This window comes from Entelurus aequoreus, linkage group LG04 (genome assembly GCF_033978785.1).
Source record: "Entelurus aequoreus isolate RoL-2023_Sb linkage group LG04, RoL_Eaeq_v1.1, whole genome shotgun sequence".
NCBI lineage: Eukaryota > Metazoa > Chordata > Actinopteri > Syngnathiformes > Syngnathidae > Entelurus > Entelurus aequoreus.
Window position 1 is genome coordinate 5,730,961 of NC_084734.1, and position 23,841 is coordinate 5,754,801.

General features: G+C 40.5%; 1 protein-coding gene across 1 annotated transcript in view; it reads right to left on the minus strand.

Moving 5' to 3' along the window:
• Positions 1 to 17,859, minus strand: part of jakmip1 (janus kinase and microtubule interacting protein 1) — a 69,058-nt gene extending 51,199 nt beyond the window's left edge. The window contains exons 1-7 of the mRNA XM_062044081.1: positions 17,483 to 17,859; positions 4,492 to 4,799; positions 2,302 to 2,634; positions 1,942 to 2,103; positions 1,231 to 1,443; positions 809 to 967; positions 568 to 714 (exon numbers count right to left, since the gene is read on the minus strand). Of these exons, the coding sequence (XP_061900065.1) occupies positions 568 to 714; positions 809 to 967; positions 1,231 to 1,443; positions 1,942 to 2,103; positions 2,302 to 2,634; positions 4,492 to 4,647 (1,170 nt within the window). The 5' untranslated portion in view covers positions 4,648 to 4,799; positions 17,483 to 17,859. The remainder of the gene's footprint in view (positions 1 to 567; positions 715 to 808; positions 968 to 1,230; positions 1,444 to 1,941; positions 2,104 to 2,301; positions 2,635 to 4,491; positions 4,800 to 17,482) is intronic.
• Positions 17,860 to 23,841: the final 5,982 nt, after the last annotated feature.

Below are 23,841 nucleotides of genomic sequence, written 5' to 3' on the forward strand. Positions count from 1 at the left end.
CAAAAAGCCATTATCGGACATCCCTAATAAATTCATAAAAGAACTAAACTTCATGAATGTTTTTGTGAGCAACAAGTATGTGCTCCAATCACTACATCACAAACAAATTAAAGTTGTAGAAATGACAGCCATGACATGATGTCCTTCACAAGTGTATGTAAACTTTTGACCACCACTGTACATACATACATATATATATATATATTTTCTTGACAGCAAAAATGTGAGCCATAAAATTGTATATCTTTTAAACTTTAATATTATTTGATCATGCAACGAGATATTCCAAGCCTTTTTATGGTTATTAAAAATGAACACATAACTTCAATATCTGCTTGTCACCTTGACTAACGATTTTAAACCAAGTTATCCATCAATATGTTTGTAAACAATATAATAATCAAATAATTCCATTAATATGTTTGTAAACGAGGCTATTATACATTCATATTCATGTATATATTAAGAGGCCCTCTGAAGGCAACTAGAATTGCGCCCTCAATAATATCGAGTTTGATGTAAAGACAAATGTGCTACAATGAAGAAAAAGTAAAAACAGGTTCTCACCATCTCAGCATTTTCACGGCTCAAGTTTTTGAGTTTCTCCTCCATCCTCTGCAGCGTTTGCAGGAGGTCGTCGTTCTTCTTTGAAAGCCGCTTGGACTTTTCAAACATGGGTTTCATCTGGCTCTCTGCCTCTCGCACACGCTTTACCTGGACCATGAACGCAACGCTGTTGTACTTTATACTGGTGTGGTTGTGGATGACTGTACTGTGAATGTATCTAACATGCATGCGCGGCCCTCACAAGTTCATTCCGCTCATCAGCCAGCAGCGCATTTCTGTCCTCCAGTTTCCTGATGACGGAGTGCAGCTCGGCTATCTTCAGCTGGAACCTTCTCGTGTCACGCTCCTCCGCTTCCTGGGAAGCAGGGGGAAGAGGGGAGGAGGAGGAGGAAAACACAAACTGAACAAGGGGAGGACATGCATGCATGCAGGCAGGTGGTGAAGGTTGATGGGAAGAGGGACGTGACAGGGTGGAGCATGAGATGGATAGCTGCTCAACTATGACTCTATAGAGTATTAGCATAGCTGTATCATTACAGATGTCCCAGTCATTTAAATACGACTGAAATACCCATTTGTTGGGCTCAAATAAAGCAGCACTACATAAAAACAGTCTTAAAAACACAGTTGAAGTACAAATGATGTCAATGAAGTTATATGTACTTGGTTGTTGAGGAGGTCTGTGCTGTCCCCTAACCTAGGCACCACCTCTCTCTTTGGGCTGCCATGGTTGTGTCTCTCAGCCTCTCGTACGTGAACCAGCTGCTCATCCAGGGCTTCTTTCTGGAGCTGAAGCCTTTGGGTGTAGCCGGCCTGCATCCCCAGCTCTCTCTCCAGGGCACACACCACACGGTCTTTAGCCTTCAGCTCATCTATCTACGGTGAAGGATGACAGAAATCCAGTCAGGAAGGTGAGCTTGAGGCTAAACTGCTCTTTGACAGAAAGCATTGGTGCATTTCCCGGGCGCGGCACCGCTGCTGCCCACTGCTCCCCTCACCTCCCAGGGGGTGAACAAGGGGATGGGTCAAATGCAGAGGACAAATTTCACCAAACCTAGTGTGTGTGTGACAATCATTGGTACTTTAACTTTAATGACCGCAAAAAGCAGAAGGCTCTGTGAACAAGGGACTTTTGAAATGCAGTTATGTGGTTAATAAGCAACTGGATTTTTATTCTGAATACCACCACAAACTCCACACGGTAAAATAGGGCCACAACACGACAGGCAATGCAGTAATTCGCCTCTAACGCTCAATCAACATCAGTGAGATAAAACTGTAACAATGAGGAAGTAAATTGATGCCGTGAATGAGAAGCTGTCTGATGATGTTCCAATAAACGTAAAGAAGCTTATGTTTTGTGTTCTGCCTCACCACTCGACGGATGTCTCGCTCACAGTCGCGTTTGATGCGATGCACCTCATCCTGGTGCTGCTGGTAAGCTGTCCTCAGATCAGCTGCTTTGGCTTTGTCTGCTTGCAGTGCGTTGGTCATCGCCTCATCGGCCTGCTTCTTGCCTGCCTTCAGTTCCTGGATCTGAAAAGTTGGGCCGACATTTACACATTTGTAAAGAAACACATTGAAGAGCTGTCATGATAGAAGCCTCGTTCCTCTGGGCGGGCGACCAGGGAAACAATAGCTTGGCAGAAGACTTTTCCCACACTGCTTCCTGTTTTCAATGCGTACATAACTTCCACATTCCTCAACAACAAACACCAGTATGCCTGCTCACACCTCTTGTTGTAGCTTAAGTCTCTCGCCATCAAAAGCTCTCCTGGCCTCCTCTCGAGCCTCGCCGAGAAGGGCGTTTTTCAGCTTGTCAGCCGCTCCGTCCCTCAGGGCGTTCACCAATCCCTGGAGTCTCTGGACTTCATTGTCCCGGATCTTTATAGTCCTAGCCAGCTCGGCTTCATGTTGCCGTGCGAGGGCTTCCCGCGCCACCGCCGTCTCGCGTAGCTTCTCCTCGTGGAGTTTGGCGCGCAGGTCGGTGATCGCTACGGCGTGTTTGTGCTGCTCCAGCTCCCGAGCCTGGCGCTGCTCCTGGAGGCGCTCGCGTAGCTTGCACACCTGGAATACACAACTCTCACCTTTCATTATTCGTGACAAGTACCGTGTTTTTCGGACCGTGGGGTGCACAGGATGAAAAGGCGCACTGCCGATGAGCGGGTCTGTTCAGGTCTATTTTCATACAAAAGGCGCACCGGATTATAAGGCGCATTAATGGGGTCATATTATGATTTATTTCTAAATGTAAAACACTTCCTTGTGGTCTACATAACATGTAATGGTGGTTCTTTGGTGAAAGTGTTGCATAGATGATGTTTTACAGACCATTTTCAAGTCGCTTTCTGAGCGTCTCTTCAGCATGCGGCGTTTTGTGGGCGCTCTTATTTACGTGGCTCACCTTGGACAGCGTCTTCTCCCCGTCATCTTTGTTGTAGCGGTGTAGCGAGCAAGGACGGGAGTGGAAGAAGTGTCAAAAGATGAAGCTAACTGTTTTAATGACATTCAGACTTTACTTCAATCCATAACGAAGCAGCATCTTCTCATCCGTGGCTCAATAATGCAACAACAAGGCCGGAAATGTGTCCCGTGAAAAAACGTCCGACCGGAACCCTCTAATAACTAAAGTTTCAAAGTTGAATTATGTAAAATGTTAGAATAATTATGTATACGTTATCACACAACTCTTATGCTTAAAGGCCGTTGCTATAGTTATTATCAATTGTGCTGAAGTTGTACTTTTCTATCTGTACAACTTGCAATCTTGGATTGCGAGTCGTCTCGTATCAGTGTTTGTGTCCAGACCCGGTCTGCTGACTGCCAAGAGCAAAGATCGAGTACCTTGACGCAGACAAAGCAGAGACAGGGCGATACCACGAGTGTCAGCACATTTCCATTTCTGAATAATCATATGTTGTGTCTAACTGGGGCTGCTGAAATGACCCCCCTTCCTTCAGAAGTAGCCTCAGTGATGTAACCAGAGACCTCCCGAATAAATAGTGGAGCACGTGGGCTGTGCCTTGGGGTATAGGTTGGAACTGGAACTGAGTGTACAGCCCAATACGTCTCTCCCCATTGAGCAAAATTGAACTCTGTCTCTGCATGATTCCTTGCTTCTTGTCTGTTTAATAGATGTCATCAGTGTTTGAACCTGACAAAACCCACTACAGTTTTTAGCACTTTGATAGCTAGTCTACTGACAGATATAAGTAGGAACTTTACGCTACTTTATATTAGAAATGGCAACAGCGGAAGATGAATGCCACATAAGAAGGTAAAGAAAAAGAAGAAGCTTATTACTACGGTGTCGGCATGGACTACAATGGTGGACGCGCTCACCTTTTCAAGACTTATGCATATCCAAAATAAACATCAGCAGGTACCAGAAGGTAAGAAAAGTTGGTTTTGCATAATATTGCGAAACAAAACTCTAGGTAATAGGTGCCAATTTGCGGTCCTTATACACACACCATAATAATACTCGTATGTTTAATGTGCCGACAATCCATGAAGCGGTGCGGCTTCATAGCTTACCGAAGTCGTACTAAAAACATTTTGACAGATTTTTGAGTGCCGTGTGTAATGTTCTATATTCTCAATGGAACGTTTCAAGTTTTGGTGTTGTTTACTGGTGTCATCTTGCAGTCTACACGTATATCTTATATGTGACTGCCATCTACTGGTCACACTTTTCATTACACCATGTACCAAATAAAATTGCTTCAAGGTCGGTAAGCACAACCAGAATTATTCCCTACATTAGGCGCACCGGGTTATAAGGCGCACTGTCGATTTTTGGGAAAATGAAAGCATTTTAAGTGCGCCTTATAGTCCGAAAAATACGGTAGTCTGAATAGACCAAAATGTATGATAACATTAATAATATTGTATTGCATATCTTTTGTCACTGTGCTTTCCTACCTTGCCACGCTCCTGCTGAAGTTCGATCTGGATGTCCATCATTTTGCTTCTCAGCTCCTCATTGGTGGCCTGAACCGGCTCGGCCATCACCTCTAATTTCTCCAGTTTCCTTCCCTTCTTAAGGGGCAGGGCCGCAGGGGGTCTGGCGGACGACATGGCACTTCCAACCAATCGGAGGAGACATAGAGAGGCAGGTGTGTGGTGTACCGAAGGAGAGAGAATCAGTCGCTGCTGCTCGTCACAGAGCGTTCCACCTGAAGCGTCACGGCGCTGGCCAAGTCTACATCATGGCTGAAGAAGGCAGGAGGCTGTAAACACAAAAAAGTAAAACACATTACTACCGGTACATAAACTGGGAAGAGAAAAATAAGGAACTTAGTCACTACAACTACTGTATAAACTACAACTGAATACAAATGGCAGACTCACTCAAAGCTAAGGCAAAATAAGTCACCATGGTGCCAAATTCCAAACAGCTCATTTGGAGCAAGTCTGGAAGAAGGTAGATTGTTTTATAAATATATCCGCCATGCCTCCATGGTTTTAATTCAAATTTCCGGGGCTCATGGAGATCCCAAATACACAAAAAGAGGTACAAACAGATAAGAAAAGTTGCTTTAGCATAATATAAGCCCTTTAAAATAAAGCCTGGAGCTCTGTCAACTATCAGACATGGCAGCTGTACGCTTGATCAAGTTGTTATTTTTCATTGATCGGAATAAAATGTGAGTGCAATGTTCGCACATGGCTAAGATAGTGTTGTCCCACTCCTTAATGTTATGTTATTGTATATAATATATTGCCTTGGACAAGTGGAGAGTTACAGTGTTGTCCCTCTCCTTAATGTTATGTTATTGTATATAATATATTGCCTTGGACAAGTGGAGAGTTACAGTGTTGTCCCTCTCCTTAATGTTATGTTATTGTATATAATATATTGCCTTGGACAAGTGGAGAGTTACAGTGTACATGTAAAAAGTTGACAAAGTGTTCTATTTTGCTTCTTGGATCCACACACCGTCTACGACAAACACAGGTTATTCGCATTAAAGCTACATACACACAAAAGTGTGTGTTCCAAGTCGGGCTTACTAGCCCATTCCAACTAACAGCAATGCTAATTTTGTTGAATAGAAATGTTTGTCTTAAGTTATCGTCAACAACCCTATTTTACCCTAAATACAATAGGCCTGTTTGTGAATTTAGTTTTTGAGATGCTCTTCAATAACCTTAATAAAAGTGGTTTCAAGACACCTTAAAATATGGGTTCTGTTATACTCGATATTTTAGTCGACAAAATTTACTGTAATTTAAGTCGACTAAAATGTTTCCGAATTTAGTCGACCAAAACTAGATTAAAATTAAATTAATTTAGATTACTACATAATGACTATCAGAAGACTATGACTAAAATTAAATTGAAAACTGCTGTCAAAAACTAACACTGTTGACGATTACTATGACAAACATTTTTAGTCATAAAATAAACACTAACTAAAAGCTATAATTCCATCAAACCACTTATATTTAAATTTGAAAAAGAAAAATCATAATTTGGGACTTTTATCAAGCATTAACTTAACTTAACCAAACAGGATTTCTGCAATCATGGCCTCCAGCAATTATTTGAGACAATATATCTACTGGAGGAGAGGGAAATACTTCGAGAGTATTCAGTCTCCTCTAATCACTTCCTTGAAGAAAAAAACTACTACAACTGAGAGAGTATTTCGAACCACATGCCGTGCCATACTTATGCTATCATCGGCGGTCACTCGAACGAGTATGACGATCCTCCTGGTAGGGGTGTATCCCTTTATGGAGGATGCCTGTGCGTGACTTAGTTTTACGTGGGGAGACTGGTGCACAGACAGTCACCACACGATCCTTGACAGAATCGGGTCAGGGTCCAGTGGCATGGAGTCCAAGACAACTGGGGACCCTTTTCTGCTGCAGCCTTCTTCCGCCGTTGAGGTCTTCACCGTATCCCTGGCTAGGGGGCAGTCAGGTACTAGGCCTTTGCCAAGGGCCACCTGGGGTAACAGTAGTAATAATAATAATAATAATAATAGATTTGATTTGTAAAAAAGCACTTTATATTGAGTAAACAATCTCAAAGTGCTACAGTGTATTTAAAAATAAAAATAAAAAAAATAAAAAAGACAAAATAAATAAATTAATTAAATAAATAAAAAGATAATAAAGAAATAAATAAAAATAAAAACTAGAACAGCCAAATAGCTATAACTAGTATGCATACATCTAAAAAAGGCTTTTTTGAAAAGAAGGGCTTTTAAGCCTTTTTTAAAAGCATCCACAGTCTGTGGTGCCCTCAGGTGGTCAGGGAGAGCGTTCCACAGACTGGGCGCGCGCTGCTACATTAGCCAACATTTGCACAACATACAGTACACAGATGGCAGGAACAGTTGCCACGGAAACCCTTGCCCCCTCAAAAGTCTCATGACGAGAAGGAAGTTTTAAAATGAAGATTTGCACTTCACGTAACCAAGAGGACACAAAATCACACACATTTTTGCACATGTTAAGAAACCGGCATCTCAGCACAGTATTATCTGGTACCATCTCTCCAAGCTGAGGTTGACCGAGAAGCAAAAATGCAGTAATGCTGGAGGGCGAAGAGGCGCTCTCACATGCTGCGTGCATGGTCAATGCTTGGCTAAGGGAAGCGAGCCAGACAAAGGTTAGGCCCAATATCAATAATAGAGAGACAAGGAAAGAAGCCTGCAGAGACACAAAGATTCAAGCATCTCCACGGCTGCTTTACATTCTCCAACCCCCACTAGCCTCTGTGGTAATAACGTAAGCGAGCGAGAAGAGGCAAATTGGAGATCTCGCGCTCCTTCACAGGGAAAGAGACTGTAGAGAGCGTTCATTCAGTCGCAGAGCAAGCAGCCACACAAGCGTACATTCTTTGGACCTTTACACAGAAAATCAGGGAGCCATTCGGCTGACACATATTCAGTCCAGCACCAGACGCAGCTTTGTGTGTGTTAATCCTCATTAAAAGTACTTACAGTGATTCATTAGATGTGACTTGCAGGCACTGGAAACTGCTAATAAGTCATTAAAAGAAAAGCAGATGAGTGGTATTGGTTACACTGGTTGGTCTAGGTGGGGGAAGCGGGTTAGGTTCTGGTCCTTCTCAAATAGTGAGAAGGACAAATTATACAAAACCCAAAAGCAGTGAAGTTGGCACGTTGTGTAAATGGTAAATAAAAACAGATGAAAATGATTTGCAAATCCTTTTCAACCTATCTTCAATTAAATAGACTGCAAAAACAAGATACTTAATGTTCGAACTGGTAAACTTTCTTATTTTTTGCAAATATTAGCTCATTTGGAATTTGATGCCTGCAATGTGTTTCAAAAAAAGCTGGCACAAGTGGCAAAAAAGACTGATAAAGTTGAGGAATGCTCATCAAACACTTATTTGGAACATCCCACAGGTGAACAGGCTAATTGGGAACAGGTGGGTGCCATGATCGGGTATAAAAGCAGCTTCCATGAAATGCTCAGTCATTCACAAACAAGGATGGGGCGAGGGTCACCACTTTGTCAACAAATGTGTGAGCAAATTGTCCAACAGTTTAAGAACATTATTTCTCAACCAGCTATTGCAAGGAATTTAGGGATTTCACCATCTACGCTCCTTAATATCATCAAAGGGTTCTGAGAATCTAGGGAAATCACTGCACGTAAGCGGCAAGGCTGAAAACCACCATTGAATGCCCGTGACCTTCGATCCCTCAGACGGTACTACATCAGTGTGTAAAGGATATCACCACGTGGGCTCAGGAACACTTCGAGAAAACCACTGTCAGTAACTACAGTTCGTCACTACATCTGTAAGTGCAAGTTAAAACTCTACTATGCAAAGCAAAAGCCATTTATCAACAACACCCAGAACCGCCGCCGGCTTCCCTGGGCCCGAGCTCATCTAAGATAGACTGATGCAAAGTGGAAAAGTGTTCTGTGGTCTTATAAGTCCACATTTCAAATTGTTTTTGGAAACTGTGGACATTGGGTCCTCTGGACAAATCATTGTATTCTGTTTGTATTTACACGACGTGCCAACTTCCCTGGTTTTGGGTTTTGTACTATTTATAGTCATGGTGGAGAGTGGGCGAGGGGGTGCGAAATATGTCTTTCTTCCTAAAGTGGGCGTAACAGGCAATATTTGAGAATGACTGGACTAAGTTAAGGTTGAAGAGCAGGGCAATGTTGTTGTTTACACAATATCTCATTAAAGTGAGGGACACTACTGTAGAAATGAAACCTGCATACACTTGAGAGTCATTGTACATCTTGTATGGCAGTATAGATTTACCACCCACTGAAAATGACAATTAGTTGGCACCAGGAAGCTGTACACAGACTATTTTACTGTAAGTTGCAGAAGTTTTATTTCTACAGTAATAGGGCTGCAAAGATTAATCAGATGAAATCGATTAATTAGATTTTTTTTTTAAATAGCTTTGGTTTATATTATGTTGCATTGATTAATTATTTAATCAGTGTAACCAATAAAAAATTGACAAAAACTGAACAATATTGAGTGTCCCGAACTTGAAATACCCGGACATAGTTTCCGATGCAATACAGTGCACACGAGAGCGGTGGTGTGTGGGTGCTGTGATCTGTGTGGTGGTGGTCTTCCATTTTTACTATGCAAACAAGTTTAAAAGGGCAATTTCAACGTTGATGATGTGCTATCATTAGAAAAAAACTAAAGGTGAACGATATGTTAAGCAGAAAAATCATTTAATTCAACTATTTTCCCTAAAATACGCGGTGAGGCTAAGGCGTTTTATCCAATTACTCGATTAATGGAACAAACTACTCAACAGTTTACACAATAACTGAAGTAATCGATAGGCGCAGCCTTATAACATATTGTCCCTTGAGATATAATGAAATGCTTTCCGATCCTTTTTTTTTTTACTTTTATGAGACGCTGTCGTTTACAGGTTTGTCTTCCCATTTAAACATGCAAAACCAAAACTTCCCGGAGCCACAACCTGCCGAGACGACAGCCAGAGGCTTATACAGACTATGTGGAGGTTAAAAGACATCCTGGAATGTTATGAGGGAAACTGGAGCATTTTATAGGAGCCCACCAAAAAGCTAATGAGAACATCTAATGCTCACAGAAGCCAACAAAAACCACCACCTCGTAGAGTCTAAATGACTTCATCTAGTAAAGGGATGGAATCTAGTCATGGAAAAGCCTTGAAAGTCAGTCAGTGAATCGGTAGAAAAAGTAAATAGTGGAGAACAGTGATGCCACTAACAACTATTTTTTCAAATAGTCGACTAATTTAAACAACTAATTTAAAAGACAAGCTGTAATTTTGATTGCTCTGCCCAATGATGAATTGCACTGTAAAGCAGATCCAGCTACACACCTGTTAAAGTGTTCAAAGCTCTCATTCTTCACAAATTTGGTGTTGTTGTAGAAGCTAGCTTATCTCTTGTCGTAGTTAGCTTTTACGGCTAATACCGTAGCACGCCAATGTGTTACTACGATAGCAAAAGAGTTCCTCAGTGTTTGCTCTTGCAATAACAATGTCGCTACAGCTTGGTTATTATACGAGTTACAGAATGTAAATGAAGATTTGTTGAGTTTTTTAATGCATTTTTAAAGTGATTTAGAGGTAGAATTGATTGCTCCCATTAACTGCATTGCTAGCCACCTATAACAAGCTGATTTTGATATGTTAGAAAGCAAAACTAAAAACTTTTGTCTTCTTGTCTCTCATAATGATTGTGAACGATCGGTAAAATTCCTTTCAGAATAATTGTATATAAGTTATCACACAACTTTGTGTTCCATTGAGGTCAGGTCTCCTGGAAGAAGACAAAAGCTGTCTTCCATCTTATCAAGCCAAAGGCTTGTAAAACTCCACTGTGTGCGATGGGATGCGACATGGAGGGGTTGGTTTCTTTGATCTATTGACAGCCACAGGAAAGACCTTGTCCTGACCCGAGATCTACAAAGCGGAGAGGAAGCAGGACCTGACACCGCTCCAGGCACCTTTTCTTTGAACTGTTTATGACCGAGTGCAACAGCTATTTATGACCACCTCCCCTTAGGAGCAGCTGCGTAATGTAATGTAATGCTATGTAACCAGAAAAGGCCCAAATAAAAGTGGAGGCGTGGAACTCCCTCGTCAGAGCGTGGGACGACACTGTACAAGGGTACAGGTCTACGAGCTCTCCTCATGAGCTAAATTGAATCCTGTCTCTGTTTGATTTCTTTGCTTCTTGTCTTGTCTAACAGATGCCATCGGTGTTTGAACCTGACATTCCCCAAAAAAGTGCAGTTCCACTTTAAGTTTACGGTACAAGGCTAAACTTCGCAGTGTGTGTGTGTGTGTATGCTAGCTGCCCCGCCACCATCCACAGAGACAATGACAGTGGATGTCTGACAAGAAGGTTCTCTCTGTTGATCTCCCTTGGCCATAGAACAAAAGCCCCCAGCTGCGGACACTGAAGCAAAGAGTGAACTTTCTTGCAGCCTGTTTGGAAGCGACAAACATACAAAACAAACGTGCGTGGACATGCCAATTTCATTTAACTTTCCATTAATTACCTCTGACGAAGGCTTATGTATTGGCTGGGGTTTGTTTGTCCGCTTTGTAGTTAGTTAGCAACATAACTCAAAAGGTATTTTGATAAAACGTTCATGAAATGTCAGAAATTGATTCAGTGATTACATTTTGGGTGTTGATCTGGAGTCAGGATTTTTTTAAGGATTCTTTACTATTGGTCTGCGCCATATAGTTGTATATTGTATTTTGGAGTACCCTCAGATTTCCAGCTCTACTTTGTAAAACAGGAATAAACAGAACACTTAGGAAATTGTCCAAGTGGATGTGAAGTGATGGTACTGACCACAATTTTCCCAGTTTTGTAAAAGTCTGGCTTTATGCTCACTAAACTCTGTGTCACTAAACTCTGTGTATTAGAACTAATAACTGTTTGACACTTTTTGATTGATTTATAAATAATCATCTTACGAAAATAACTACTTTGTTACTTTAAGCATTACATTTGAGACTTTTCTATTCCCGTATAATGTAATGTTGACATAAAAACAAGTTCCTTGCTTAAAAGTAGCATTTACAGATGGACCAAACCCACTAAAGCGCATGTGAAATATTAACTACAAATGTGAGAGGGCCCAATTCTGAAACTGTGGCTTACAATAAACGTAATAATTTGGGTGAGTACGAATAAGAAATAAGTCATTCTTGTCTACATTGCACATTGTCAACATGCATGATGACACACATGGACACACATTGTTATTGTAGCTCTATGAACATAGTGCAGACTGTCAGAACAGGTCTGGCTACACTCCAGCAAACATCCATCCACAAACAGACATTTAAGTACAGTGACACTGTTGGAATCCCACAGAGAGTCAGAGAAGGACAACTGAGTGCAACACTAGTCGATCTACAAAAATCTACTCAGCCGGCAAAATGATGCATGTTAGTGACCTCAATGACTAGTCAACCCAAACATAAACAGCATGTCTTTCTTATCCCTTTACTATATTTAATCCATACCAAATAGTACGTTAATTTAGTCTTTCATTAAAACAAACATTTTTTTCATTACACAGAAGAACCTCTATGGTTGAATACATGCCAAATTAAGGTGCCGGTAGACCTCTGATGCGATTTTGAAACGATCGTTCCCTAAAGAAATAATGAAAATAGAAATACCTATACAGACAATTTTAAGTAACACTTTTAACATTTTCAATGTCCCTACAGGTGTACAAAATATGTAGAAACCAAAACGTAAAAAGTAATTTTCTTGACATCCTTAATTGGCACTCTAGTGCAAACTGAAGTTGACCTCGGTAAAAAGTTGCGGCAATTACCCTGACGACCTTGCAGATTGTCATGAATGATGGTAGTGCATATACTTTGAGTATTGTAAGAAAGTCAAAGAAGAAACAAAACAGATGTGCCCGGGATTAGGCTGAGGTGTCGCGTGATGTGATGATCAGACCTGGGCAAATTAAGGCCTGTTAAGCTTTTCAATCTGGCTCGCCCGACATTCCCAAAAAAAGTTTTTAGATCTTTAAGATGGAAACTGTAGCCGCAATTATGATGTGCAGTGATGTTTTCAAATGACCGTGAGTCTTGAACTATACAAAGTATTTCAATGGTTGGAATCTGCGCTTTTGCATGATATACCAGTTATGGTAATCTAAATCACAGTGTGGGTGGGGTGTCTTTCCACAGAGTGTCAGCCTGAAATGCGGGTGTCAGGGACAGACACGGAAGGAGATTTTTACAACAAAGTTATAAAGCTTAGAGATATATCAGATAGTAGGTGGTTTTTTTTTACCCCTCACGTTCATATTTCGCTGTTTGTTGCGTTTCGCTTGATTGTAAAATATGTTGATCGAGAGGGGGTGTGACGTTCATATGTTGTCAATATTCAGTGTTTTATCGTTCATAGTAATAATATTGTAAATCCCACATTCTTTATTTTCATGTACCGTATTTTTCGGACTATAAGTCGCAGTTTTTTTCATAGTTTGGCCGTGGGTGCGACGTATACTCCGGAGCGACTTATGTGTGAAATTATTAACACATTACCGTAAAATATCAAATAATATTATTTATCTCATTCGCGTGAGCGACGAAGCAAATGGCAGCTATCGTCACACACACGTCAGCAATCGTCACTCACACGCCAACCAATAAGAATTCGGCGGGGTGGGTCATGGCAGAAGTGCATTGTGGGTTTTGGAATGCTAACTGCTATATGCTACACGCTACTGCCGGAGCTATTAAAATGGATCACATCAACGTTGGCGGTAACTTATAAAAACTGAGAAGGACTGAACTAAAATGGCACCGAAAAGGAAATCAAATACTGCAGATTACAAGCTGGACGTAGTGAAATATGCACCAGAAGACGGCGATCGAGCAGCAGAAAGAATGGATGCTAGCGGGGCATACCAGGAGCGACACCGGGGAGGAAGATTTCATGTTATTTAGCCATCGGGAGTGACAGATTTGTTTGGTAAACGTATAGCATGTTCTATATGTTATAGTTATTTGAATGACTCCTACCATAATATGTGAGGTTAACATAGCAGTTGGTTATTTATGCCTCATATAACGTACACTTATTCAGCCTGTTGTTCACTATTCTTTAGACCAGGGGTCACCAACGCGGTGCCCGCGGGCACCAGGTAGCCCGTAAGGACCAGATGAGTAGCCCGCTGGCCTGTTCTAAAAATAGCTCAAATAGCAGCACTTACCAGTGAGCTGCCTCTATTTTTTAAATTGTATTTATTTACTAGCAAGCTGGTCTCGCTTTGCTCGACACTTTTAATTCTAAGCGAGACAAAACTCAAATAGAATTTGAAAATCCAAGAAAATATTTTAAAGACTTGGTCTTCACTAACTGACAAAGAAACAGATAACAGATTTGGTGTCCAGTTCAAAGTGTGACATGATTTATTTAAAACATTGAGAGTTGACTTTTGTATTTTACATGAGTTATTATTTGTACAAACATGGTGCAAAGTAATTCATGATTTGTTAAAACATGTTAGTGGCTAGCTAGTTAAAATGGGGTATTGTGATTTCACAAGACTGTCTTAGAAGTGATCATTTGAAAATGTTCAATTTGAAAAATGTGCACTTAGAGAAAATATAAAAATAAAGTGTTGCATATTGATATTTATCTGTTTCTATATATATTTATTGTGAGAAATCATTAAGATGATCAGTGTTTCCACAAAGATAAATATCATTAATTATTATTGATAACATACAGTTAAAGGTAAATTGAGCAAATTAGCTATTTCTGGCGATTTATTCAAGTGTGTATCAAACTGGTAGCCCTTCGCATTAATTAGTACCCAAGAAGTAGCTCTTGGTTTCAAAAAGGTTGGTGACCCCTGCTTTAGACATTTTAAATTGCCTTTCAAATGTCTATTCTTGCTGTTGGCTTTTATCAAATAAATTTCCCCCAAAAATGCGACTTATACTCCAGTGCGACTTATATATGTTTTTTTTCTTCTTTATTGTGCATTTTCGGCCGATGCGACGTATACTCCGGAGCGACTTATAGTCCAAAAAATACGGTACATTCTGGGTGTCTCATTCAGTAAAAAAAATTAAAATTCCATTCCGTTTAAGGCGGTCTGTCATAAAGTTTTTAGCATTCAATCAGACATTATTGTGAGGTTTTGTATTAGTGTTCCTAAAAATAGATATAGCGGCCCACAGACATTTTTTTTCTATAAATTTGCCCCCCCGAGGCAAAATAATTGCCCAGGCCTGTGATAGATGAAGGCGGTTTTTGCAGCATATTTTCCCCACATATTGTTAAAGCAAATCTCAAATATGTTAGAAGTACTATCAGGTAGAGCTGGGCGATATATCGATATACTCGATATATCGCGGGTTTGTCTCTGTGCGATATAGAAAATGACTATATCGTGATATTCGAATATACATTCTCACGCAGTTGCTTTTAGCTGCTGGCATTACACTACAGGAGGCTCTTCCCACTCCTTCTTGTGTCTCCTTCTCACAGACAGCAAGCGAAACTTCTTACACACGTCACATACTGTCACGTCATATACGTATACGCCCTCGCGGAGCAGAGAGGTAGCAGCATGGGTAACGTTAGCTGTGATGCTAGCGGAGCCGTGCGAGTGGTAATACGAGAGAAAGAAGGTGCGAATCTGGTAACAAATGAAGGAAGAATTAATTCCCAAGAAAAACAGCAGGGGGTCCATCGTCTGGCGGTGGTTTGGCTTCAAGTGGGAATATGTTGAACAGACAACCGTAATTTGTCAAGTGTGGGGCAAAAGCCACGCTTCCGTCAGTCTTCCCCAGGGCAGCTGTGGCTGTGAAAGTAGCTTACCACCACCAGGTGTGAATGAATGATGGGTTTTTAACATGTAAAGCGACTTTGACTACTTAGAAAAGCGCTATATAAATCCCAGGTATTATTATTATTATTATTATTAAAAGTGTTGCTACAAAAAGTAGCATTACTGCTAATATGTAGCATCATTTGAAAAGTCCCCTGCTAGAGAATGAAGAGTGCTTACTCCGCATGTCAATATCTCCGTTCGGTGCCACACCATCAAAATGCCGAGGCAAACATTTCCACATCAACACCGTATGAAAAAAATAGTCAACAGAAGTAGCTAACGCCCGCAGGAACCTACCACATAGTGAAGGACATACACTATTTGATTTCCTATTATGCAGCTCATTTTTTATTTGATACTTATTGTGTGACATCATGCACAAAAGTGCACTTTATTTGTTTTAAACTATTGTAGTGGCGTTCTGTACAAAAAGTGCACTTTAATTTAGTGTTGTTTCGATATGTCATCTTAGTGACATCATGCACAAAAGTGCACTAATAGCTTGTTTTAAAATGTCTCTGACAATCTTGCACTTTCTGTTTAGGAAATGACATGAATGTTTGTGCCACTACTTAATAACTGTTTAATAAATACACTTTTGCTAAATTGACTTAGTTGTGATTTCCCTCTCTGCATGAATAGTCATTCATAGTTCATAGTCATTCACCGACGTCCCACTGGGGTGAGTTTTTCCTTGCCTGTATGTGGGCTCTGTACCGAGGATGTCGTTGTGGCTTGTACAGCCCTTTGAGACACTTGTGATTTAGGGCTATATAAATAAACATTGATTGATTGATTGATTGATGAAAGTTTAAAAGTAGCATATATTAATGCAGTATGAAGAAGAACGTTTTAATGTAGACACATAGAATCATCATACTGCTGTGATTATATGCATCAAGTGTTCATTCAAGGCTAAGGCAAAATATCGAGATATATATCGCGATATGGCCTAAAAATATCGAGACATTAAAAAAAAAGGCCATATCGCCCAGCCCTACTATCAGGTATTTTTGTTATGGGTGCATTGCTACGTGTGTGTGTGTGTGTGTGTGTGTGTGTGTGTGTGTGTGTGTGTGTGTGTGTGTGTGTGTGTGTGTGTGTGTGTGTGTGTGTGTGTTGGCAGAGATACACCCATCTTAGAAAGACAAGATAGAACAGTCATTCCTTGTCGTGTGCACAGCTGCAAACGACCACCATAATAATGTTATAATGTATTGTATTACGTATTATAATGTATTGTATTATGTATTATAATGTATTGCTCTTGGTGCACGTGTACCCAATGAGGTGTCCTGTGCGTGTAGCCTCGTGGGATTACACTGATAGCTGTGCTTAATCGTGAATTAAGAATAAGAAGCGCAGATTAGGTCAGGCAGAGGAGAGGTGGCCAGTAAAACTGGTTCCTCCGGCTGCTTGATTACCAATATGAAGCAATTATAACAAGATATCGCCATACCGGTTAAAAATGCTGTTTTTCTTGAGCTTTTTTTGCAGCGTCGCCTTTAGGATGAAATAAATGTGCAACACACGTTAGCTGTCCTACCAGGTTGCATCACCATGACTGACAGACTGGGGTGTATGCATGCATTTTTCTTTTTTGCAGGGCAGAGTTGTTTGCTTGATCTGCAACATAAGAAGAGGCAGTCAACTGGGAGATGGAAGTCTGCAACTGCCAGCAACCACACCCCATGGAGACACTTGGTCTGCTGCAGCATCATCACCACCATCACCATCCACGCAGCCTCCATGCAGGTCTGCTGTCCTTGCAGCCTGCAAGGTCTCATGTGTTAACGTGCATAATAGCGTGTGCTTCGTTGCTGGCAACCTAGATGTGCCATTTCCTTGCAACGTGCGTGGGGGGTGGGGGGGAGCATGGCTGCACTGCACTGCACAGGAAGTGGAAGACAGGCAGGATATTAAAGATGGATTATCATCATCATCATCAAGAATGATACTTGGGCTGACCCTCCGGTTTGCAGCGGCTAAAACACAGCTAATAATTAGCCTCCAGAAGTTGTCAAGCATCACAGAACGGCGACTCACCTGAATTAAGTCCAGAGAAATTTGCGCTTGACGAGGGGAGACGAGACTTCTGCGTGGGGGTGGGGGGGGGGGGGAGCTGTTAACTCGCCTCATTCGCGCCTTAAATCCAACACGTCAAAGACTTCTGCGTCCACATCCAAAGCGCGCCAAGCCGATTGGCATCCGCTAGCTTAATAGCTACTTGTCGTCCGGCCACCCCGCGATGCTAACAGCCGCTGCGTCTCCACGTCACGCGTGGACATAAAAGTGTCTCCGGTGGCGGTGTTCGTCGCCGCGCCAAAGATGTGTGAGGCGAGCGGGGCGGGTACGTCGCCGGTAGCGTGAAAGAAGCGCGACACCTGACTGCGTGTTCGAGAATGACACCGCCGGTGCGGGCAGTGACGTCATCAGGCTTTATGGCGGAACTGTTACCGTATATATACTTTTTGTTTGTTTGTCATAAAGAGGCTTTAATTTAGTAATAAAACCAAAACATATTTTTTGAACAGATATTCAGATATATTTCAAAAACTGTTTTAAAAAAATCTCCCCTTAGAACAGTGGTTCTTAAAGGCCTACTGAAATGAAATGTTTTATTTAAACGGGGATAGCAGATCCATTCTATGTGTCATACTTGATCATTTCGCGATATTGCTATATTTTTGCTGAAAGGATTTAGTAGAGAACATTGACGATAAAGTTCGCAACTTTTGGTCGCTTATAAAAAAAAAGCCTTGCCTGTACCGGAGGTAGCGTGACGTCACAGGTTGAAGGGCTCCTCACATTTCCCCATTGTTTACACCAGCAGCGAGAGTGATTCGGACCGAGAAAACGACGATTACCCCATTCATTTGAGCCAGGATGAAAGATTTGTGGATGAGGAACATGAGAGTGAAGGACTAGAGTGCAGTGCAGGACGTATCTTTTTTCTCTCTGACCGTAACTTAGGTACAAGCTGGCTCATTGGATTCCACACGTTCTCCTTTTTCTATTGTGGATCACGGATTTGTATTTTAAACCACCTGGGATACTATATCCTCTTGAAAATGAGAGTCGAGAACGCAAAATGGACATTCACAGTGACTTTTATCTCCACGACAATACATCGGTGAAGCACTTTAGCTACGGAGCTAACGTGATAGCATCGTGCTTAAATGCAGATAGAAACAAAAGAAATAAACCCCTGACTGGAAGGATAGACAGAAGATCAACAATACTTCTATCAGGAGTCACCGAACCAAACACTGGACCTGTAACTACACGGTTAATGCTGTGCCGCCTGTCGAAGCCTAGCAATGCTGTTGCTAACGATGCCATTGAAGCTAACTTAGCTACGGGACCTCGTCAGAGCTATGATAAAAACATTAGCGCTCCACCTACGCCAGCCAGCCCTCATCTGCTCATCAACACCCGTGCTCACCTGCATTCCAGCGATCGACGGCGCGACGAAGGACTTCACCCGATCATCGATGCGGTCAGCGGCTAGCGTCGGATAGCGCGTCTGCTATCCAAGTCAAAGTCCTCCTGGTTGTGTTGCTGCAGCCAGCCGCTAATACACCGATCCCACCTACAGCTTTCTTCTTTGCAGTCTCCATTGTTCATTAAACAAATTGCAAAAGATTCACCAACACAGATGTCCAGAATACTGTGGAATTTTGCGATGAAAACAGAGCTATTTGTATTGTGATACAATGTGTCCCAATACTTCCGTTTCAACCATTGACGTCACGCGCATACGTCATCATACATAGACGTTTTCAACCGGAAGTTTAGCGGTAAATTTAAATCTACACTTTATAAGTTAACCCGGCAGTATTGGCATGTGTTGCAATGTTAAGATTTCATCATTGATATATAAACTATCAGACTGCGTGGTCGCTAGTAGTGGCTTTCAGTAGGCCTTCAACCTTGTTGGAGGTACTGAACCCCACCAGTTTCATACGCGCTTTCACCGAACCCTTCTTTAGTGAAAAATAAAATGTTTTTTTTCTTAATTTAATCTTAATTTATAAATATTAATCATGAAATTATGTTATTATATTAAATAAATACTAATAAAGATATATTTTACAAACAGAACGTTACAGGAATGTACACATGATCCCATGTTTACATGTCATTGTGCAAAATGTGAATGTTTTAGTGCAGGCCTGGGCAATTATTTTGACTCAGGGGCCACATTTACAGAAAAAATGTGTCTGGGGGCCCGGTATATCTATTTTTAGGGACACTAATACAAAACCTCACAATAATGTCTGATTGAATGCTAAAAACGTTATGACAGACAGCCTTAAGAAACGTAATGGAATTTTAAATTTTTCTATGAACGATAAAACACTGAATATTGACAAAATATGAACGTCACACCCCCTTTCCATCCACATATTTTACAATCAAGTGAAACGCAACAAAAATGCAACAAACAGTGAAATATGAACACGGAAGGTACAAAATAAACCCGCCTACAATCTGATATATCTGATATATCACTAAGCTTTAGAACTTTCCGCGTCTGTGGAAACGCTTCCCGCCCACACTGCTTGGTGCCTCGTCTGAGCTGCTGTGACGTAGATTACCATAGTAACTAATTATATTACCATAGTAACTAATTAGATTGCCATAGTAACTAATTAGATTACCATAGTAACTCATTAGATTACCATAGTAACTCATTAGATTACCATAGTAACTCATTAGATTACCATAGTAACTAGTATATCATGCAAAAGTGCAGATTCCAACCATTGAAATACTTTACATCTAAGTTAAAGTAGCAATGATAGTCACACACACACTAGGTGTGGTGAAATTTGTCCTCTGCATTTGACCCATCACCCTTGTTCACCCCCTGGGAGGTGAGGGGAGCAGTGGGCAGCAGTGGTACCGCGCCCGGGAATAATTTTTGATGATTTAACCCCCAATTCCAAGCCTTGATGCTGAGTGCCAAGCAGGGAGGTAATGGCTCCCATTTTTATAGTCTTTGTTATGACTCGGCCGGGGTTTGAACTCACAACCTACCCATCTCATTAGTACCATTGCCAAGTTTATTTATATAGTGGTATTTCAGTTTGAGCACATGGTAAGATTAGGCCCCTTAGTTTGATATTCGCAGGTGGATTGGATCACTTCTCGTAGGAAAAGAGGCTCTAATTGGGACCTCGAAATGCAAAAGTGATAGCCCTACCCTTGAGAAAAGACTAAAGTTAAGTTAAAGTTGAAGTGCCAATGATTGTCACACACACACTAGGTGTGGCGAAATTATTCTCTGCATTTGACCCGTCACCCTTGATCACCCCCTGGAAGGTGAGGGGAGCAGTGGGCAGCAGCGGTGGCCGCGCCCGGGAATAATTTTTGGTGATTTAACCCCCAATTCCAACCCTTGATGCTGAGTGCCAAGCAGGGAGGTAATGGCTCCCATTTTTATAGTCTTTGGTATGACTCGGCCGGGGTTTGAACTCACAACCTACCCATCTCAGGGCGGACACTCTAACCACTAGACCACTGAGTTAGAGGGAACATTGTTTGGGGGTATCCATAATAAGCCGATAGGGAGAAGTTTTTATTTACACGATGAGTCGGGTGTGTCCTGACCTCCGCGGCGGAGGCTCCGCCGAACCCCTGAGGCCGACTCACTGAACCCCTAAGGTTCTATCGAACCCAGGTTAAGAACCACTGCCTTGGAAAAATCTAATTTATTCGGTTTTGATTGACACTTTCGACACTTTTATCTTCAGTTCATCAGTTTATTTGGAACATGCATACTGTTGCTCTATTGTTGTTGTTGTTGTTGTGCTTGCTGTTGTTGTTTTTGTCTCTCTGTCTATCAATCAATCATCAATCAATGTTTATTTATATAGCCCTAAATCACAAGTGTCTCAAAGGGCTGTACAAGCCACAACGACATCCTCGGTACAGAGCCCACATACAGAGTCTAATCCCCCTCTTGTCCCCACAATTTCCCCCTCTTTCTCTCCCTTTTTGTCTCTTTCTATCCCCTCCTGCTCCGGCCCGGCTGCACCAAATGATAATATAAATACATTTAATAAAGTCAAATACAAATAAGGCAACAAGAGAAGTATCCTACACTTCTCTTTTGTAAAGTAAATGTGAACAGCCGATATGGGCATCTACATCTACTATATGATTTGCCTGAGAAGCTGTGCAGGACAAAAAATAAAAAAAATAAGGAAGATGCATACTACACAATGTAATGCATCACACAATTTCAGTTGTTTCATTACAGCACGTCCGAAAAGGAGTAAAAAGAAGCAGAGTTTATTTAATCCTACCTCTTTTCATACCATCGCAATTGTATCCCATTTCCTTGTTGTCTGTAACAGAACAGTGAACAAATAAATAAATAGTAAGCATACAAATATTAAATACATAAATAATATTTGTCTCAATAAAAAAAAAAAAGGTTGAAGATGTTCATCATAATTCTTGTTCTTTGTACTTTATGAACACATGTAGTTTGAACTGCCTCTTAAACTGAATCATATTTGTTTGATTTCTTTGCTTAATCCGTTCCATCATTTAATTCCACATACTGATATACTAAAGGTTTTAAGTGTTGTACGCGCATACAAATGTTTTAAATTAGATTTCCCTCTAAGGTTATATTTCTCCTCTTTTGTTGAGAAGAACTGTTGTACATTCTTGGCTAGCAGGTTATAGTTTTTTTGAGCTGTTTGCAAATGCACCAAATCGTTGAATACATTTTTGGCATTCAATCATCATTATTGTGATGTTTTGTATTAGTGTTCCTAAAAATAGATATACCGGCCCCCAGACACATTTTTTTCTCTAAATTTGGCCCCCGATTGAAAATAATTGCCCAGGCCTGTATTAGGCAGATGTGTTTAACAACACAAAGCTTCTTTTCAAAATTCACATTGAAAATGACTTTTTGTGTGATGCCTTAGAAATGTTACGTAACTATTTATCACACTCTGTATGCCAACATACTCTAAGTCAGGGGTCACCAACGCGGTGCCCGCGGGCACCAGGTAGCCCGTAAGGACCAGATGAGTAGCCCGCTGGCCTGTTCTAAAAATAGCTCAAATAGCAGCACTTACCAGTGAGCTGCCTCTATTTTTTAAATTGTATTTATTTACTAGCAAGCTGGTCTCGCTTTGCCCGACATTTTTAATTCTAAGAGAGACAAAACTCAAATAGAATTTGAAAATCCAAGAAAATATTTTAAAGACTTGGTCTTCACTTGTTTAAATAAATTCATTCATTTTTTTACTTTGCTTCTTATAACTTTCAGAAAGACAATTTTAGAGAAAAAATACAACCTTAAAAATGATTTTAGGATTTTTAAACACATATACCTTTTTAACTTTTAAATTCCTTCCTCTTCTTTCCTGACAATTTAAATCAATGTTCAAGTAAATTTATTTTTTTTATTGTAAAGAATAATAAATACATTTTAATTTAATTCTTCATTTTAGCTTCTGTTTTTTCGACGAAGAATATTTGTGAAATATTTCTTCAAACTTATTATGATTAAAATTCAAAAAAAATATTCTGGCAAATCTAGAAAATCTGTAGAATCAAATTTAAATCTTATTTCAAAGTCTTTTGAATTTCTTTTAAGAATGTTCTTCTGGAAAATCTAGAAGAAATAATGATTTGTCTTTGTTAGAAGTATAGCTTGGTCCAATTTGTTGTATATTCTAACAAAGTGCAAATTGGATTTTAACCTATTTAAAACATGTCATCAAAATTCTAAAAGTAATCTTTATCCGGAAAAATTACTAATGATGTTCCATAAATTCTTTTTTAAATTTTTTCAAAAAGATTCGAAATAGTTAGGTTTTCTCTTCTTTTTTTCGGTTGAATTTTGAATTTTAAAGAGTCAAAATTGAAGATAAACTATGTTTCAAAATGTAATTGTCATTTTTTTCGTGTTTACTCCTCTTTTAAACCCTTCAATTAAGTGTAAATATCATTAATTATTAATAATAACATAGAGTTAAAGGTAAATTGAGGAAATTGGCTATTTCTGGCAATTTATTGAAGTGTGTATCAAACTGGTAGCCCTTCGCATTAATCACTACCCAAGAAGTAGCTCTTTCTTTCAAAAAGGTTGGTGACCCCTACTCTAAGTCATTGTCTTTACAAAGGAAGAATATTTGATGCAGCTCTTTTATTGGAGCGCATTAGTTTGTGCAAGGGCTTCTGTTGTTGTAGTGTCATTTCCATTCCAGCACATTTCCGTAATAGCGCAGCCAGATTCTGTATGTTGCCATCAGACATCATCTTCCCCACAGAGTCATGATCAAATATTGTTGTTTCTTCTGTGTCACACAGAATGAAGCATTCTGCCAGAAGTGATGATACTATGTGGTGGTAAACAGGAGTAGTCCTTCACT